This window comes from Ostrinia furnacalis, unplaced genomic scaffold, assembly GCF_004193835.3.
Source record: "Ostrinia furnacalis isolate ACB-3 unplaced genomic scaffold, ASM419383v2 OfSCF3022, whole genome shotgun sequence".
NCBI classification, from domain to species: Eukaryota; Metazoa; Arthropoda; class Insecta; order Lepidoptera; family Crambidae; genus Ostrinia; species Ostrinia furnacalis.
In genome coordinates this window covers 128,577-143,034 of record NW_021133261.1, presented here as the reverse complement: position 1 = coordinate 143,034, position 14,458 = coordinate 128,577, and the positions used below count along the sequence as shown (strand labels likewise).

General features: G+C 35.7%; 1 protein-coding gene across 1 annotated transcript; it reads right to left on the bottom strand.

The window, feature by feature from the left end:
* Positions 1–4,980: 4,980 nt before the first annotated feature.
* Positions 4,981–12,942, bottom strand: LOC114357051 (uncharacterized). The gene is made up of 9 exons (XM_028310491.1): positions 12,652–12,942; positions 12,422–12,571; positions 11,996–12,131; positions 11,586–11,764; positions 11,052–11,242; positions 9,718–9,886; positions 9,427–9,484; positions 8,926–9,341; positions 4,981–8,795 (listed from the first exon to the last, which is right to left on the bottom strand). The coding sequence occupies exons 1-9, from the start codon at positions 12,698–12,700 to the stop codon at positions 5,893–5,895; spliced, it is 4,251 nt and encodes a 1,416-aa protein (XP_028166292.1). The 5' UTR covers positions 12,701–12,942; the 3' UTR covers positions 4,981–5,892.
* Between the last annotated feature and the right edge of the window lie 1,516 nt (positions 12,943–14,458).

The following is a 14,458-nucleotide window of genomic DNA, read 5'->3' as shown; positions in this document are numbered from 1 at the left end:
CAGACGGACAGAATTCTATACATGAAATATATTTTCAAAATAACTATCAGGGGGTGATTAGTGATCGATACTGATGCCAAAAATGCAATCAGTAAAATTTTTGTCTGTCTGTCTGTCCGTCTGTATGTTCCTTATAGAAACAAAAACTACTCGACGGATTTTAACGAAACTTGGTACAATTATTCTTCATACACCTGGGCAGGTTATAGTTTACTTAGGAATTCCCACGGGAACAGGAATTAGCGGGAAAATCCTTTTGTATGAAAAATCTAAACGCTTAACGGAAGTTAGACGCTTGAAATTTGGCATGTAGGTACCTTAGTAAACTTAAAGCTTATTTACAACAAGTAATTACCGAAATTCCCACGGGAATTAGCGGGAAAATCCTTTTGTATGAAAAATCTAAACCGCTTAAGTTGACCTGAAGTGATGCAGTGACCGCGCGCTCTCCGCCCTCTATCTCGAAAACGGTTCACCGTATAATAAAATTTTTTAAACAAAATTTGTAGAGAATTTAGTATTCTACAATATTGATAATAAATACAAATAGCAAAAAACCCATAGGAAATGAGATATTTCCAAAAAAAGCGCAAAAAACCGATTTTTGTGACCTTTGACCTTAAAATTTAATAGTTGCTTACACCCTACCATATGTAGGTTTTGAGACAACTTTTAGGGTGTCAATATACAAGTATTTACAGACTTACAGCTGGGTATCTCTAATTCCGAGATTCTTACCTAATTTAAGCTTAAATGACTGGACTACTACAAGACTGTCGAGTTTAATATTACAAGTTTACTAATCCCGTCGAATAGAAAAATTCTATTTGACAAGGCTACACAAGTACACAGTGGTTGGTATCAATGTAACATTTATAACGTTCTATAAACTTAAAACTAAAATTAGAAAATATTATAAAATGCATGACGCCAACACACCAATTTATCAAGTTTATAACTTAGGTCGTGTGTTGGCCAAAACAAATAAAACACGCCGAGAGCGCATTCAACACGTAAACACGGGCGACGTTACCAAAAAAACAAACAGTACAACCACGCCGCGGTAACGTTAATAACTCCCACATTGCCATCCATGGCTCTTTTCATTCGGTACGAGCCTTTACGGGCTGTGTCAAAGCACGTAATTAGTATTTAGGAAGGTGGTAAGAAAGGCGAGGTCGTGGGCCAGACGTCGGGTATCGATCCGACCTGCCCCACGCTACCCCCCTCTGTGGGAAGCAGGGGGAACGCACATCGAGCCACCAATTGACACACTTAAGGTAATACTCAGCACTTAGACGACGCCTTAGAGCCTTAGCTCTGGTCAACGAACACTGCAAGTACCTAACTGCAACAAACCGGAGCCTGCTGCAGTGCACTATTACACAAGTATAAAATGTAATAGGTGCAGCGATTTTACAGGCGCGTAATGAAAACTCAAAACGGAGATGTTCCACCATGTTTAGTGTAAGTATCACTAAAATAGTGGTACCAGGTTGGCAGAAGCGGCTGAAAGTTGCAGAAAGCCCGACCCAGTTGGCTTCGAGCCCGCCTCTGGGTCGTAGCATCACGTAGATATGCGATTCGCTTTATTTAACCTTGAATATTACTTACTTGATGAAATTGCATTTTCTCGTCTCGCATTTCCATTGTTATTAATTACTAATTAACCTAGTAACGACTCAAATGCAGCTGCGAGTAACTAAGCAAATTACATTCTATAATAGAAATAAGTAACCCTATCTAGTATTCTACGAATAATATTCAATTAAATAAATAAGTCAGTCTCGGTTTATTTGGTATGCGATTTGCATAAAAAATCTATCACGAATTGCAGAGTAATTCTTGATACCGGGTACTGGCAGTCTCTGAAAACGCAGTACTTACACGGGTACAATATCAAAACCTATTAATTGAGTTCTGGGAAAACGCTTGAATATCCGATATCCTTTGAATCTGGTACAGTAAGGTAGACTTATCGATATCAAATGGAGATATCTGTATTTGTGGCAGGATATTGGAATGATAGAATACCAAGAAAACAGAATGGGGGCATTAGTGTTGCGCAACCGTTGTTAGTAAAATAATAAACTTTATCAACTTATGGCATAGCAGGTGCAACTTGAAAGTAAATAAGTAGGTATTAACCTTTTTATCATAATTATGTTTAAACTACCTGCCAGTTTCCAATTGCATATTGCATTTTCTAAGCACGTGTACCATTCCCTAACCAAGAGCTGTCTGAGCAATCGTTGCTAACAGTTAATTGCTTGCTTAGCATAATGTGCCGCCATAAAACGCAGCCAATTCGTTCTATCTAGCATACTGTGGCTCTCCAAAACTAAATTCTTCTTTCTTTATAAAGGCAATTTCCTGCAAAGGAATTACGGGTGAAAATAAGCAGAGCACGCAGATTGTCCGGAGCGACGTCGCGTCGGCGCTGCACTTTGGGGCTCAGGGGGTTAGACATTGGGGGGGCGGCCGAGGGTGGTGTAAAATCACCCGCAATCATTTATACCCGAACTGCCTGCGGAATTACTAGCCGTCACTAATTTCGAGAAGGCTTCCACGCGGTTGGTGTACATTGAATACTGACCTTGTTCTCTCTTGAACAAACTACGATCAAACCCGTTGATGGATGCGAACAAAGGCAAAGTTTTCAGTGAAGGCGCATATTACCGATATAACGTGACGGGGGAAGTGCACACTTCACTCCGTCTACTAGGTAGAACGTTCTCACGGTATACCTATAGTTTCGTCTCATGCTAAGTACCACGTACCAAAGTTTATATAGAATCTTTACATAAGAAAATCCATAGATATGGACGTTATCGTATAAAAGCTTACCTACCGCAAAACTTTCTCAGGCCAATAACTACCTAGTACTTACCTACAGATAGATTCAACTCAGTTACCATCAAATAAGTACCTACTAAAGATCATTTAAAAAAAGAAAACCCGCATTAATTTCGGTGTGTTTCAGGTAGAAAGTTTATTATCGCGCCATACGCGTTGCCTTTAAATTATTTCTTTGTAAAAGTCGAACATTATAAATAAGAGAGTCCATCCCTTAATATCCATGTAAATTGATTTGAGATTTGACTGATTCCTGTTACAAATTCCATCGCTTCAATCAAGTTTTATCATCTTGACAAAACAAACGCATATTTTCACGGATAATGCGACCACCTTTCTTTTTCTGGCTGAACAACAGTAGACTTTGAAAGCTTTAAAACTTTAAACTGAACCCAAAGTAAACAAAGACTCCTATTATACGAAACCCATAGCTCTCGGCTGGCAGCACACTCGTGCGATATATTGAGAGTATTTGAGAGGCACGAGGGCACGTGCTGAGATGCGACGCAGCTATTCGTGTCAGAGCCTGCATCCGTGACCCAGTTCGCTCGCCCCTTCCTGCCCCGCCCGTCCACGCCGTATATTTTGGTCTAGGTTGTGTCAAGCTGTTGTGTATTGCTAATACGCTGTCTCATTACTTGTAACCGCTTGTATCTGTTGTACGTAAGTAGAGTGAGAGGTATAGTTAAATTCAACTTTAGAGCCATACTCGTAGCAAAGCGACTACGCGACTGCGACTTAGGGGTAGAAGAGCTTAAGCGCAGTGGGTCCTAGGTTCGATTCCTGGTTTGTGAGAATAGCGTGTATTTACCTATAGTGACAACATTAGTCAGAGTTAAGTAAGTGACTTTGGGATAAATGTACGCGAGCTTAAGCGCATTGAGTCCCAAGTTCGATTCCTGTTTTGGTCATTTCGTAAACAACGTTCTTCGAAGATCATCGACTTTTCTTAAAAAAAGGTTAAATAACTTAAGTTTAATATATGAAAATTTATAATGGAGGAGCTTTTATGAATGAACAATATAGAAGAACTGGTTTTCAACAAAGAATAAAGGTATCAGCACACTTTTAACGATAACGATACGCACGTAGACCTAAGTACTTAATAAGGTTCATTCATGTCACAACAGCAGATCAAGGCGTGCAAATTTTTATATGTAAGTTCTAGTATCAATAGATGCGATTTTGTAACGAAAATGAAGTCTGGTTCATTTACTACGTTTAATTTTAATAAGCTCCTAGTATGTGCCACAAACGCAGTCGAAACCTAATTACTTAGAATTTGATTTTTGCCGAGATTACACCTGCGGCGATTAGCATGGTAATGTACGGTTCAGCTGTGGTGTCACGATCGCCTCTAATTGCCATATCTAATTAAACGTAATATCATAATCACCGGCAATCCGATCAGTAAATTAGGCATTCGCTTTAATGAGAACAAATTAACGCTCTCTCTAATTCGAGCGATTAGTATCGATATCCATTTACATGCACAGGGTAAGTTTGGACGATTGTTAATCACGCATCGACAGCTGAAGATTATTTTGCTGTGAAGTCAAGAAGATAACTTGTGTAAATTAGGAAATTCCAGAAAATTCATTTTCTAGAGACCATTAGAGACATATATCATGACGCGCGCAAGGTCTTGTAATTATCAATTTATTATAATAACTAGCTTTTGCCCGCGGCTTCACCAGCGTGAAATTTCGTTTGTCACAGGTCGTCATAAATTATAGCCTATATGTTATTCTGGGTTATAAATAATAATATTGCAGTTTCATCAAAATCCGTTCAGTAGTTTTTGCGTGAAAGAGTATCAAACATCCAGACATCCAAACTTTCTCATTTATAATATTAAATAGGAAAAAATAGGATACAGGATGGAGGATTTAATGGATTTTTGGCAAACTTCCTAGAGCCAAGGTAAAATGTAATAACGATCCAGTAGCTTTTTTTCACTCTTTCTGCAACTTACAGAAAGAGAATATGCGACATTAGATTTTTAATATCAAATATTGTTAAGTAAATTGGGTAAAAAGTAAAGAAAGATGAGTGTGGGACCGATTGGATTTAGGATCATGTCATGTAATCTCAATAAAACAAATTACTGTAAATAGATCACTTTTTAATTGAAATTTTTCATATTATGTCTTACACATAATCATTTGACAAAATTGTGAAGATACCGCCATAAATCATGATCTTAAAAACCAATAAAGTTACTTTACATACTAATTTACATAAACAGGAGGCTGTACTTATGTGTCCAACACATATAAATATACAACTATCACTATTTGTAACACTTATTTTAATCATGTTGGTGAGAGGGAGTTTAACATAAATTATATCATTTGACTTACAATTAACAGTACGCCTACTATTTACAGAATCATAATTTAACAACAAAACACTATGGCAGTTAGGTTTGTGAGAGCCCTTTGTACACAGACTAAGTTCAAACGCCACCATAACACTGAGTTACCTCAAAATAATGAAATCTCTAGACTCAACAACAGCTAAAACACCGAGTACATAACGCACGAGAAGTCATACTTAGGTATTAAACTTATTCGAAGGGGTCTATCATGTCTGAGTAAAATAGGAAAATATTACAATACTCCTAAAATTAAATAAGGGAATTGATTTAAATAACGGGATAAAAAAATGGGGGAGTTTGGCGGAAAAAAGCCCTTGGAAGCGCTTGTAAGCAAAATTGTGATCGGTAAGTGCTGTCACTGCACTTTCACTTCTAAAAATGTATAACACGACACTATTGAAGTTGGCAAACGTGTCGTCGCCGAAAACTGCCATAGCGATCGCCATTTAGCTTACAAGCGCTTCCAAGCTCTTTTTTCCGCAAAACACCCCCAATGTAAAATGATAAGTTGCAAGTAATCTCGTAAATGATGTTCCGGAGACACTGAAACTCTCTTGGACTCTCGCTTAGCCGAAGATACCAGAAGACGAAGACCGAAGATACGCTAACTTGGATTTACAATCATCTCTGTTCCTCATCTATACTTATCCTGGTGGTCAAGGTCCATGTAATTTACTCAAAACCGATTCTATATCTATATTCTGTATATTGGCAGAACTAAATAAATTATATTGCGGATCCGTTTTCGTTTTTTTATTACTGTCTCCCGAACCCTCATCTGACATATTCCCGCTGTGCACCCTTTTCCGTTTTTTACCTTCAGCTTTCTCTTTGACTTCTACTTTCTCAACTTCCAGAACAATCTCGGTCACGCTTACTTCGGTTTCTTTATGCCTCGTTGGACTACTCACTTTCAAAGGTGTGTCTAAACTCGTCAACGTGGAGTCGAAGATTTCATAGCACTGAGCTTTTATTGCATCTTTCAGAGGAGTATACAACTTGTCCATGTTGGCTATAGAGCTTACGGCCATTTCAGTCTCCCGGTAACTGTAATCAAAATACTCGACAGCCTGACTCGGATCTTGGTCAAGCGTCAAACTAAAAGGCGTAGCTCGCAATCTTATCGACACCCCATCGTCTATACAAACCTCCATGCAAAACTTATCCTTTAATTTTGTTAACTCCGTTTTACATGACTCTTTGGTGGCGTCGTAACTACATGAAATGTAATTTGCACTTTCTTCATTACACTCGTGAACTGACAATTCAATTTCGTCATCCTCTTCTTCTTCGTCGTTTTGGACAATTTGTAAATTAGTACTGCAATCTGACTCGAGGGTCTTTTCTAAAACTGCATTATCAGGTTTATTATCTACTACCACAATAGGATTTGTTAATTTCAAATTGGTACTATGCTTTGCTGGAGTCTCTTGTAGGGTACTGTCAAGTAAATCACGTTCAATAATTTTAGCAGTTTCTATATCAAATCCTCTTTTTACCAAATCTATGTGTAAACTACCTTCAATATCATTAGGTTTACTTGTTACAGTATTTTCTATATATTTTTGTATTTTACTTATGTCTTCAGCTTCAATTGGTACATTAACGATGACATGTTTTGGCTCCTGTGATCCGTCATCAGACCATCGAAGCGGTAATTGCTCAGTATCTGAATCTTGTACAGCTACATTAGAATCTGGAATTTTCTCTTTACTTTTAGTAACAAACTCTGGGGATTCGTGTTCTAAACTTTCTGAATTAAAAGATTTACTACAATGGAGTTTCCGCGGTGTAGACGACTTTCTGCGCGATTTTGTCGGAGCGCACGTAACCGCAGGCGAGGCTCTCGGGCTATTATCTTTATTTGCTTTCCTCCTAGTTTGCACTTTTGATTGATTCGAGGGATCAGAAATCGGGATTCTCTTCCTTCCTCTTCCATCTTTTTTCGTCGGTGTCGGTCGCCTGGGCTTTATTTTCATAAATGATTTATCCTTTTTAACAGGAGATTTGGTTTTCTTTACGGATAATGGTTTAGTTTTAAGTTTACTCTTATTATTGATGCTCTTTGGCGTAGCCTTTTCTGCAGCTAAATCAGCTAAGTTTACCGAATCAAGAGAACTCTCACAGTCTTCTTTATTTCCGACATGTTTTTGTTTGCCACGTCTGTACGACACATTTTTCGTACATTCGCGTACGGGGCGAGATGGCTTCAAATTCTCTTTTTCTTTCGAGTCACTATCATCTTTTAGACTATTGTTAGTTGTATTATCTTTTGTAGATGTTACAGGACAATCTAAATCATCTTGAATTCGCATGTAGTCCTGGTCGTCAGGTTTGTAATAAGAACCTCCACTAGAATAATCGGTGGGTCTAGAGGAATAAGACGATGGCGTGGCATTTGCCAAGAACCGAGGAGTGGGTATGTTCATAATTTTTATATCAGACATGGGATCATCTGGTATATCAGGACCCAAGAACCTAGGTGTTTCCATTTGTATATCGTATAGAGCTTGTTTATATGGAGTTTCCAGAAGATCGGAAATATTAAGTTTAGCGCCTATTTCATTCTGCAGTGACATCCTTTCCATCTCAGGAGTATCGATGTTATCATCACTATTTGATTTATTTTGAACTTTGTGGTTTTTATTGGATGAACTTGGTACTTGATCTTTAGCCAATTCCGCGGGAACGCGTGGTATGATGTTGATAGTCGGTTTAACAAGTACGTCTATTTTCTCGTCAGGTATAGTTATAATTTCACTGGCTTCATCAATGCTACATTTACGTTTAGGTACTTTGGTTTTCGGTATTTTTTTCTTGGTATTGCATTTATCTTCTACTGTATCTTCGGTATTGTCATCAACTGAACTTCTGGTCGTTTTCTTTTTTCTCGATGGTCTTGGCTTAGGTTTCGGTTTAGGGCTGATCATTGTCTGTACATTACTTAATTCTGATGCCCGCGCATGTTTCCGTAAATCAGCATCCCAATTAATTACATTACCTTTAGGTTTTATGCTATTTTCATTGACACTTGCATTATTGTCTTCTACCTTGTCACCGCTTACTACTTTCTCTGTACTCGAAGGTATTGAAATATTTGGACTCTGGCTGAGTATAATTTCAACGTCGTTGCTGTCTGGAACCTCAGGAACACCTTCGTTTATTGTCTCGTGTAGTATCCTTCTAGGTGTAGTAAAATCTAAAACTCTCACATGTGAAGTACGTCGTGGCGTAGACGAGGACTTTCTAAGAGGGGGAAGCACTTGCGGCGTACTTGTTTCTATGTTACTTGTGACTGTATTATCCTTAGGCGCTGATGCACTAGTTATATCAGGCACTTTAGGGGCGTTACTACTGTCTTTGTGTTTATCGGTTGACTGCTCGATTTGAGGTATCAGAGCTGGATTTGGGTTATTTATCTGGTTCAGGTAGGCGGTGCTATCCGAAGTGACGTCTATAATGAGCGGGCCTAGCGGTCGAGCAGAACTTGACGTCATTGGTATGCACTGGTTCGCGGCAGAACCTACAACTGCTGCCTGACTTCTAATGAGGGTAGGGTCTGGAATTGTAATAAATACACGTTAATAAGTGAAACTAAGTTAACAATATTTTAAGGTTGTAAAGGTTGTTTGGAAGTACTAGTACAAAATGTAAAAAGCGGAAAAAAGATAATTAAATAATTGAGGTACCTGGTGCTGGTGCCAGAATGATGGTGGGCATCGCCATAATCTCGTCTTTAGTATAATTTTGGCTTTGTCCCAGATGTTGGTGCTTATAGACCGGAGTCCCATTAATAAGAATTGTCTGCATTTGTAGAAGAGGTGTGGATGTCGCATTCTTCGCTTTCAAAGGCAAGTTTGTTGCAGCCCCAAGTGACTCATTATTATCAACTTTAATATCGGACAAAATTGTGATTTTGTTTTCATCAGTCTTAGGTTTCAATTTCGGTAACATGTTATTACACACAGTATTTATACTGACTACTTCTTTTGATGGCATACCGGAACTGTTTGTAGTCTTCAGTAAATATTGAGTTCTTGTTTGTTTCTTTTTTGAACCTTTATCTAAGTTAGCTGAGTTGTTAGTGTCTTTGGTAGATGGTACACTAAAAACATAAGAAAATATTATTAGCTATCTGTACATGAAATATGATTATACTTTTAATTATACATAAAATGAGAGAAACTTACTGCACATGCAAATTTTCTGATGTACTTGAGTCTGGTACTATGTTAACTCTTTCACCCCCTGAATGAAATAATAAAGAATGGGATTATTTAATATTTAAAATTCAATGATGTAACTTTTTAACCAGTCATTGGTTGAATTGAAATTAGATTAATAAAAATATAACTTTTTGAGAGAAGGCTCTTAGTTCATTCACCAACATATTAGAATAGAGGCTTCAGTTTAAATACATGCTTGAATACTGAGTCTTGAGATTTGTGTCATAAGCTGTGACTCAAAAAAATATCACTTACCACTAACTCCAGTAGCAAACTCATTGTACCCTGTTACTGAGACTCTCCCTTTCTCTCCAGGATTAGGGGCAGAAGACGTGTTAATAACAGTTTCATTTTTCTTGCACATTTGATTCAGTATATTGTTAAATTCTTCTTTTTGTTTACTCTCCAAAGAGTCAGACTTTCCCTAAAATAAAACAACATACATTTTCACTGCCAATAAATTCTAACTAGAAAAAAAATGTTGCTGAAAATATCAAGTTATTAAGCTTGTAATAAAAAAGTGAAACAAGTCAAAGTTACTTAATCTAATCATTAATCTTTATTAAACTATAATCAGTGATAACTTTTTGCATTAACCTTTAACTATGAACGTGAAAAAATAATCACACTCCCATGGACGTCGGGTCTCACAGACCCCTATCTAAAATTCTTCATAATTTCATATCTGAACCAATTTGAATTTATCAAAGAGTTGATATATATCTAATAACTATTAATTAAGGATCTAGTAGTAAATGTAATCAATGTTTAATCATTATTTAACTATTTTTTTGCAAATTTAGAAAACATAGACATTTTTCAGTGTTAATTGACTTGGCATCACATATAGGCTCCTTGATTACAGTCACATAATAATAAATCAAACTAATATTTTTTTCCTTGCTAATTAATAACCGTGTAATATAAAAACATAAACAGAATTTCTGAAAGACATAAAATAAAAATTTTGACAAGGGTTAAACTTACTAAAATTATGAACAGTGGCCTAGAACACTAAATACAAATTTTCTCTACAGGCATGTGTCATCTTTCTTTCAAAATGTACACCATTCAGAATCGGAATCTGCAGCAATGGTGCCTTCTAAGATATCTAAACTCAAAAGAAGGATCGTCTACTAGTAAAACCTTACTTCTGGAATGTTACTTAGATGGTTGGGCTAATAATATAGCTGATGTACTCAGATACTTTCTGCCAGTATGTATTCTTAAACTAGAACAATTTACAACATATTATAATGATATAATATAAAAAAAATATAGATGATAAGTCACATCCATACAAATATGTTTGTATGGAAATTATAGTTATCAGGTCTCCCAGACCCCGATTAAATTTTGGATGGTTATTACTCAAGTAATAAGTGCCGGAAGACGCGATTTTATGCCTCCTCGGTCCAAACACAGTTAAAACTGAAGCTACTGAGATGGTGGAGAGCAGCACGTGGCGGGAAGGTATTTAAACCGAGAAATTGATAAGGGGGGTGGGCCTCTGAGACCCGACGTCCATAGTTAAAGGTTAAAACTGTCATTAGGTATTAAACTGTTTAAACATTCCATTAAATACATACCAAAGTACTTGTATTTTGCGAAGCATCCTGAGCCTTGTTATGTGAACTAGTGTTGGTTGAGAGGTTCTTCTCCGCTGTCTCTGTCTCACTTGCCAATTTTGTTTTTGGCTCAATGGACTCATTTGTTTGAGAATCTGTTTGATCTGTGCTTAAAACTTTAGGATTTTTCTTTCTACAAGTTATGTGATTACCTAAAAATAAAATCAAATTAGAACTAGGTATCATCCAATAGGAATGTTTTCACAAGTTTGTCATATTTTCATCTGTAAACACAAAACTTAGCTATAATATTTTCTACAAAAAGAAAGAAAGTTGTTTTAGCTAAGAAGATAATAATCATAGAGAAATCATAGACAGTTTACTCACAAGACCAGAAGTTATTTGAGTAGGTATTTTTTTCTCTTTTTTTCTACTCCCTATTTTGTACAGCTATACACAATTATTATTATTCCATCCAATAGGTATAATGGTCTTTTCTTCATGGGTATGAAACAACAATTCTACACAACTTTACATGATGTTCATTAAGGTTACCTGGTAAATCCGACAGTGATGTAGTTTCTACTGAGTTTTCAACGCTAGATGTCGAAATTTGAGTTGCTGATGAGCTACAGAGGCTGATACTTTTGTTTTTACATGTGCAACTATCGAGTTTCAATGAATAGCACACTTCACATGCATTGGTCTTGTTACCTACACTCTGTTTTTCGGCACTGAAAAGTAATAAAAGTTCCTTTAAAAAAATTGTTACTAGCAATAAGTGTGTAATGATTCATTAGGAATTATTGAATAGAGATCATTGTCTAGGCCAAACAAACAATTTTATCAGTGTCAATCTAATGAATATTATAAATTGTAATTGAGTTAACATAAAATAAAATACAAACAATTGACTCATTTGATACTGTGTACATTCCTGTAATATTATGTAACATATTCCATACCTGTATTTGTTTTGATTGCTCTCTTGCGCTTGAAGCTTATTAATATCAACATACTGTATTAATAACTTAACAATTTCTAATAAGTTTGTACACTGAAATATCTTTCTTCTAAGTGCAAATGGCTTGCAAGTTTCAACTGGAAAGTAATGATTACAATCAATTTATAAGGTTATGTTTATGATCCTAATTATAATAATAACAAGTGTATAAATATGAAAGCATCAGTAGCATCATAAAAGGTAGGAATAGCAGGTAGGTAAACCTCTATAATATAGGCATATCAATACCTATCTAAATGTATGGTAGTCACTGAATATCTTTGCAAGTCACTAAGGTGAACTTATTATGTGATTTTTAGCCACTAAAACAACAAAGTTATGAAATGAAATGTTAAGCAAGAGCTAACAGCATCAGTAGTCCACTTACCATAAATTTTCACTGCCCTATATTCAGCCAGAATATTTTTCAGTGATGTCATGAATATTCTGTCATACTCATTGCCGAAAGCATCCAAGTAAGGGCTAGCTTGTAAGAATTCATCATAGGCGGTCATTAACTGTTCCTCGGCAAGATATCCTACAACACAGAACAATGAATTAGTGGATTATCCGTTACAAAACACAACAAAAAGGTTCCCGCCAATTACATAGTCATACCAAGCACAAGTTTTGCTAAATCCTGAGAAGGAAACGGAGGTATAGTCATTTTGGTTAGATTTAGCTTTCACACATTAAATAAACAATTTAACACTGCAGTCTTTTGAAAGAAAAAACGAACTCATATCTCCAAATAAACATTTTTGTAGCTCTCACGAAAAACCACGCAAAATAATGAAGTGTTCCATTCCATTATGTATTTTGTTATTGCTGATGAAAATTGACAATTAAGTTCCTGTCCTTTTCTATTCAATTAAACCAGTTGAAACAAAGCATAATACAATCTAAAAACTCCCAATCATGTAAAAAGTTAATAAAACAGGAACACAAGCAAGAGGAGGAATAGTGTTGCCCCTACCTACGTAATCGAGTTAAAATAGAAAAATACAAAAAGTAAATAAATCTTTGTTTACCTATTGAATTTTAAGCAATTTCACAGGGGAGAAGTTAATTGGAGTACCTACAATCATTTGTTTTAATTTTAAATAGTGTAACACAATAATATGAGTAAAAAAAACCAACATTATTTTTCTACACTTTCTTAGTATTAACCTAAAAATATGTGACAAAAAATTACTAGCTGTGACAAACGTCCCTATCTGCTGATTGCATTGTTACTCAACTTTTAAGTTATTAAGATTTGTGTACTTAAGCCCTCAATGTAACTGTTTGTTGTCCCAAATAAAGAGAAAGAAAAAATAATAAACAAAAGTTTCATAAAAATCGGTTAAGCCGTTTCGGAGTATAGGTCTACCAGAATCTCATGGCAAACAAAAATATTGGAAGTGTGTTTTTCATATGGCAATTGTCTATGGTTTAATTGTCACCTGTCATAGAAAATTATTATAGGTGTACCAGAATCTCATGGCAAACAAAAATATTGGAAAAGTGTGTTTTTCATATGGCCATTGTCTATGGCTTTATTGTCACCTGTCAAAGTAAATCAAGAGATCTGTCAGCCGCTGCAGAAATTTTGTAATCTCTTCATGCCTATTTGTTATTTTTGTGAAAAAGACGAAAAAACTCAAGCAAGTCATATTGTTTTCAAAGTGTATTGTAAAATAAGGCATAATTCAAAGTCAATCTTTGATTTTAAAGCGCGTCGTTGAGTTGACAGTAAGTTGGAGTGAAATGTTTTGATACTTACCTACATTTAGTTTATTACCTAACTGCGTCAGAAGGAGGGTTATGNTTTGTAATCTCTTCTTGACTATTTGTTATTTTTGTGAAAAAGTCGAAAAAACTCAAGCATGTCATATTGTTTTCAATGTGAATTGTAAAATAAGGCATAATTCAAAGTCAATCTTTGATTCTAAAGCTCGTCGTCGAGTTGACAGTAAGTTGGACTGAAATGTTTTGAACCACGTCACAAGGAGGGTTATGTTTTTTATATTATTCTTTATAGCTACTTTATCGGGGTTTTCAGGTATATCTCACAAATCGGTGCAGAGGAATGGTCAAAATGTTATGACCATGTAAAGAAAATTGAAAAAGATTTTATCTCTTTATCTTGATCATCTATTGAAGAACAGGAAATTGCAAGTGGAGTTCTTAGAATCGTTTTCTAGTTCTGAATGAAGTGATAAGTTAAAAGTATGATGCATAATAAAATTAGTTACTTAAAGTAATAATACGATTTATTTATTTTTCAAGACATTTTCCTATGTTAAAAACCCGATGTATAACAACATTCTTCATACACATACCTACCTAAAATGTATATTCGTACTTCATGTTCATTAATATTAAAGTCATAAAAGTAAAAAATTAAACAGTATCAAGATCGTTTATTCCAATTTCCCCAGTA

Coding starts and splice junctions, on each gene's coding strand:
- LOC114357051 (XM_028310491.1), bottom strand. CDS start 12,700: ATGACTATACCTCCGTTTCCTTCTCAGGATTTAGCAAAACTTGTGCTT. Junction 12,572..12,651: donor TTTAGCAAAACTTGTGCTTG/GTATGACTATGT, acceptor TCTGTGTTGTAG/GATATCTTGCCGAGGAACAG. Junction 9,485..9,717: donor GTTTGCTACTGGAGTTAGTG/GTAAGTGATATT, acceptor TATTTCATTCAG/GGGGTGAAAGAGTTAACATA.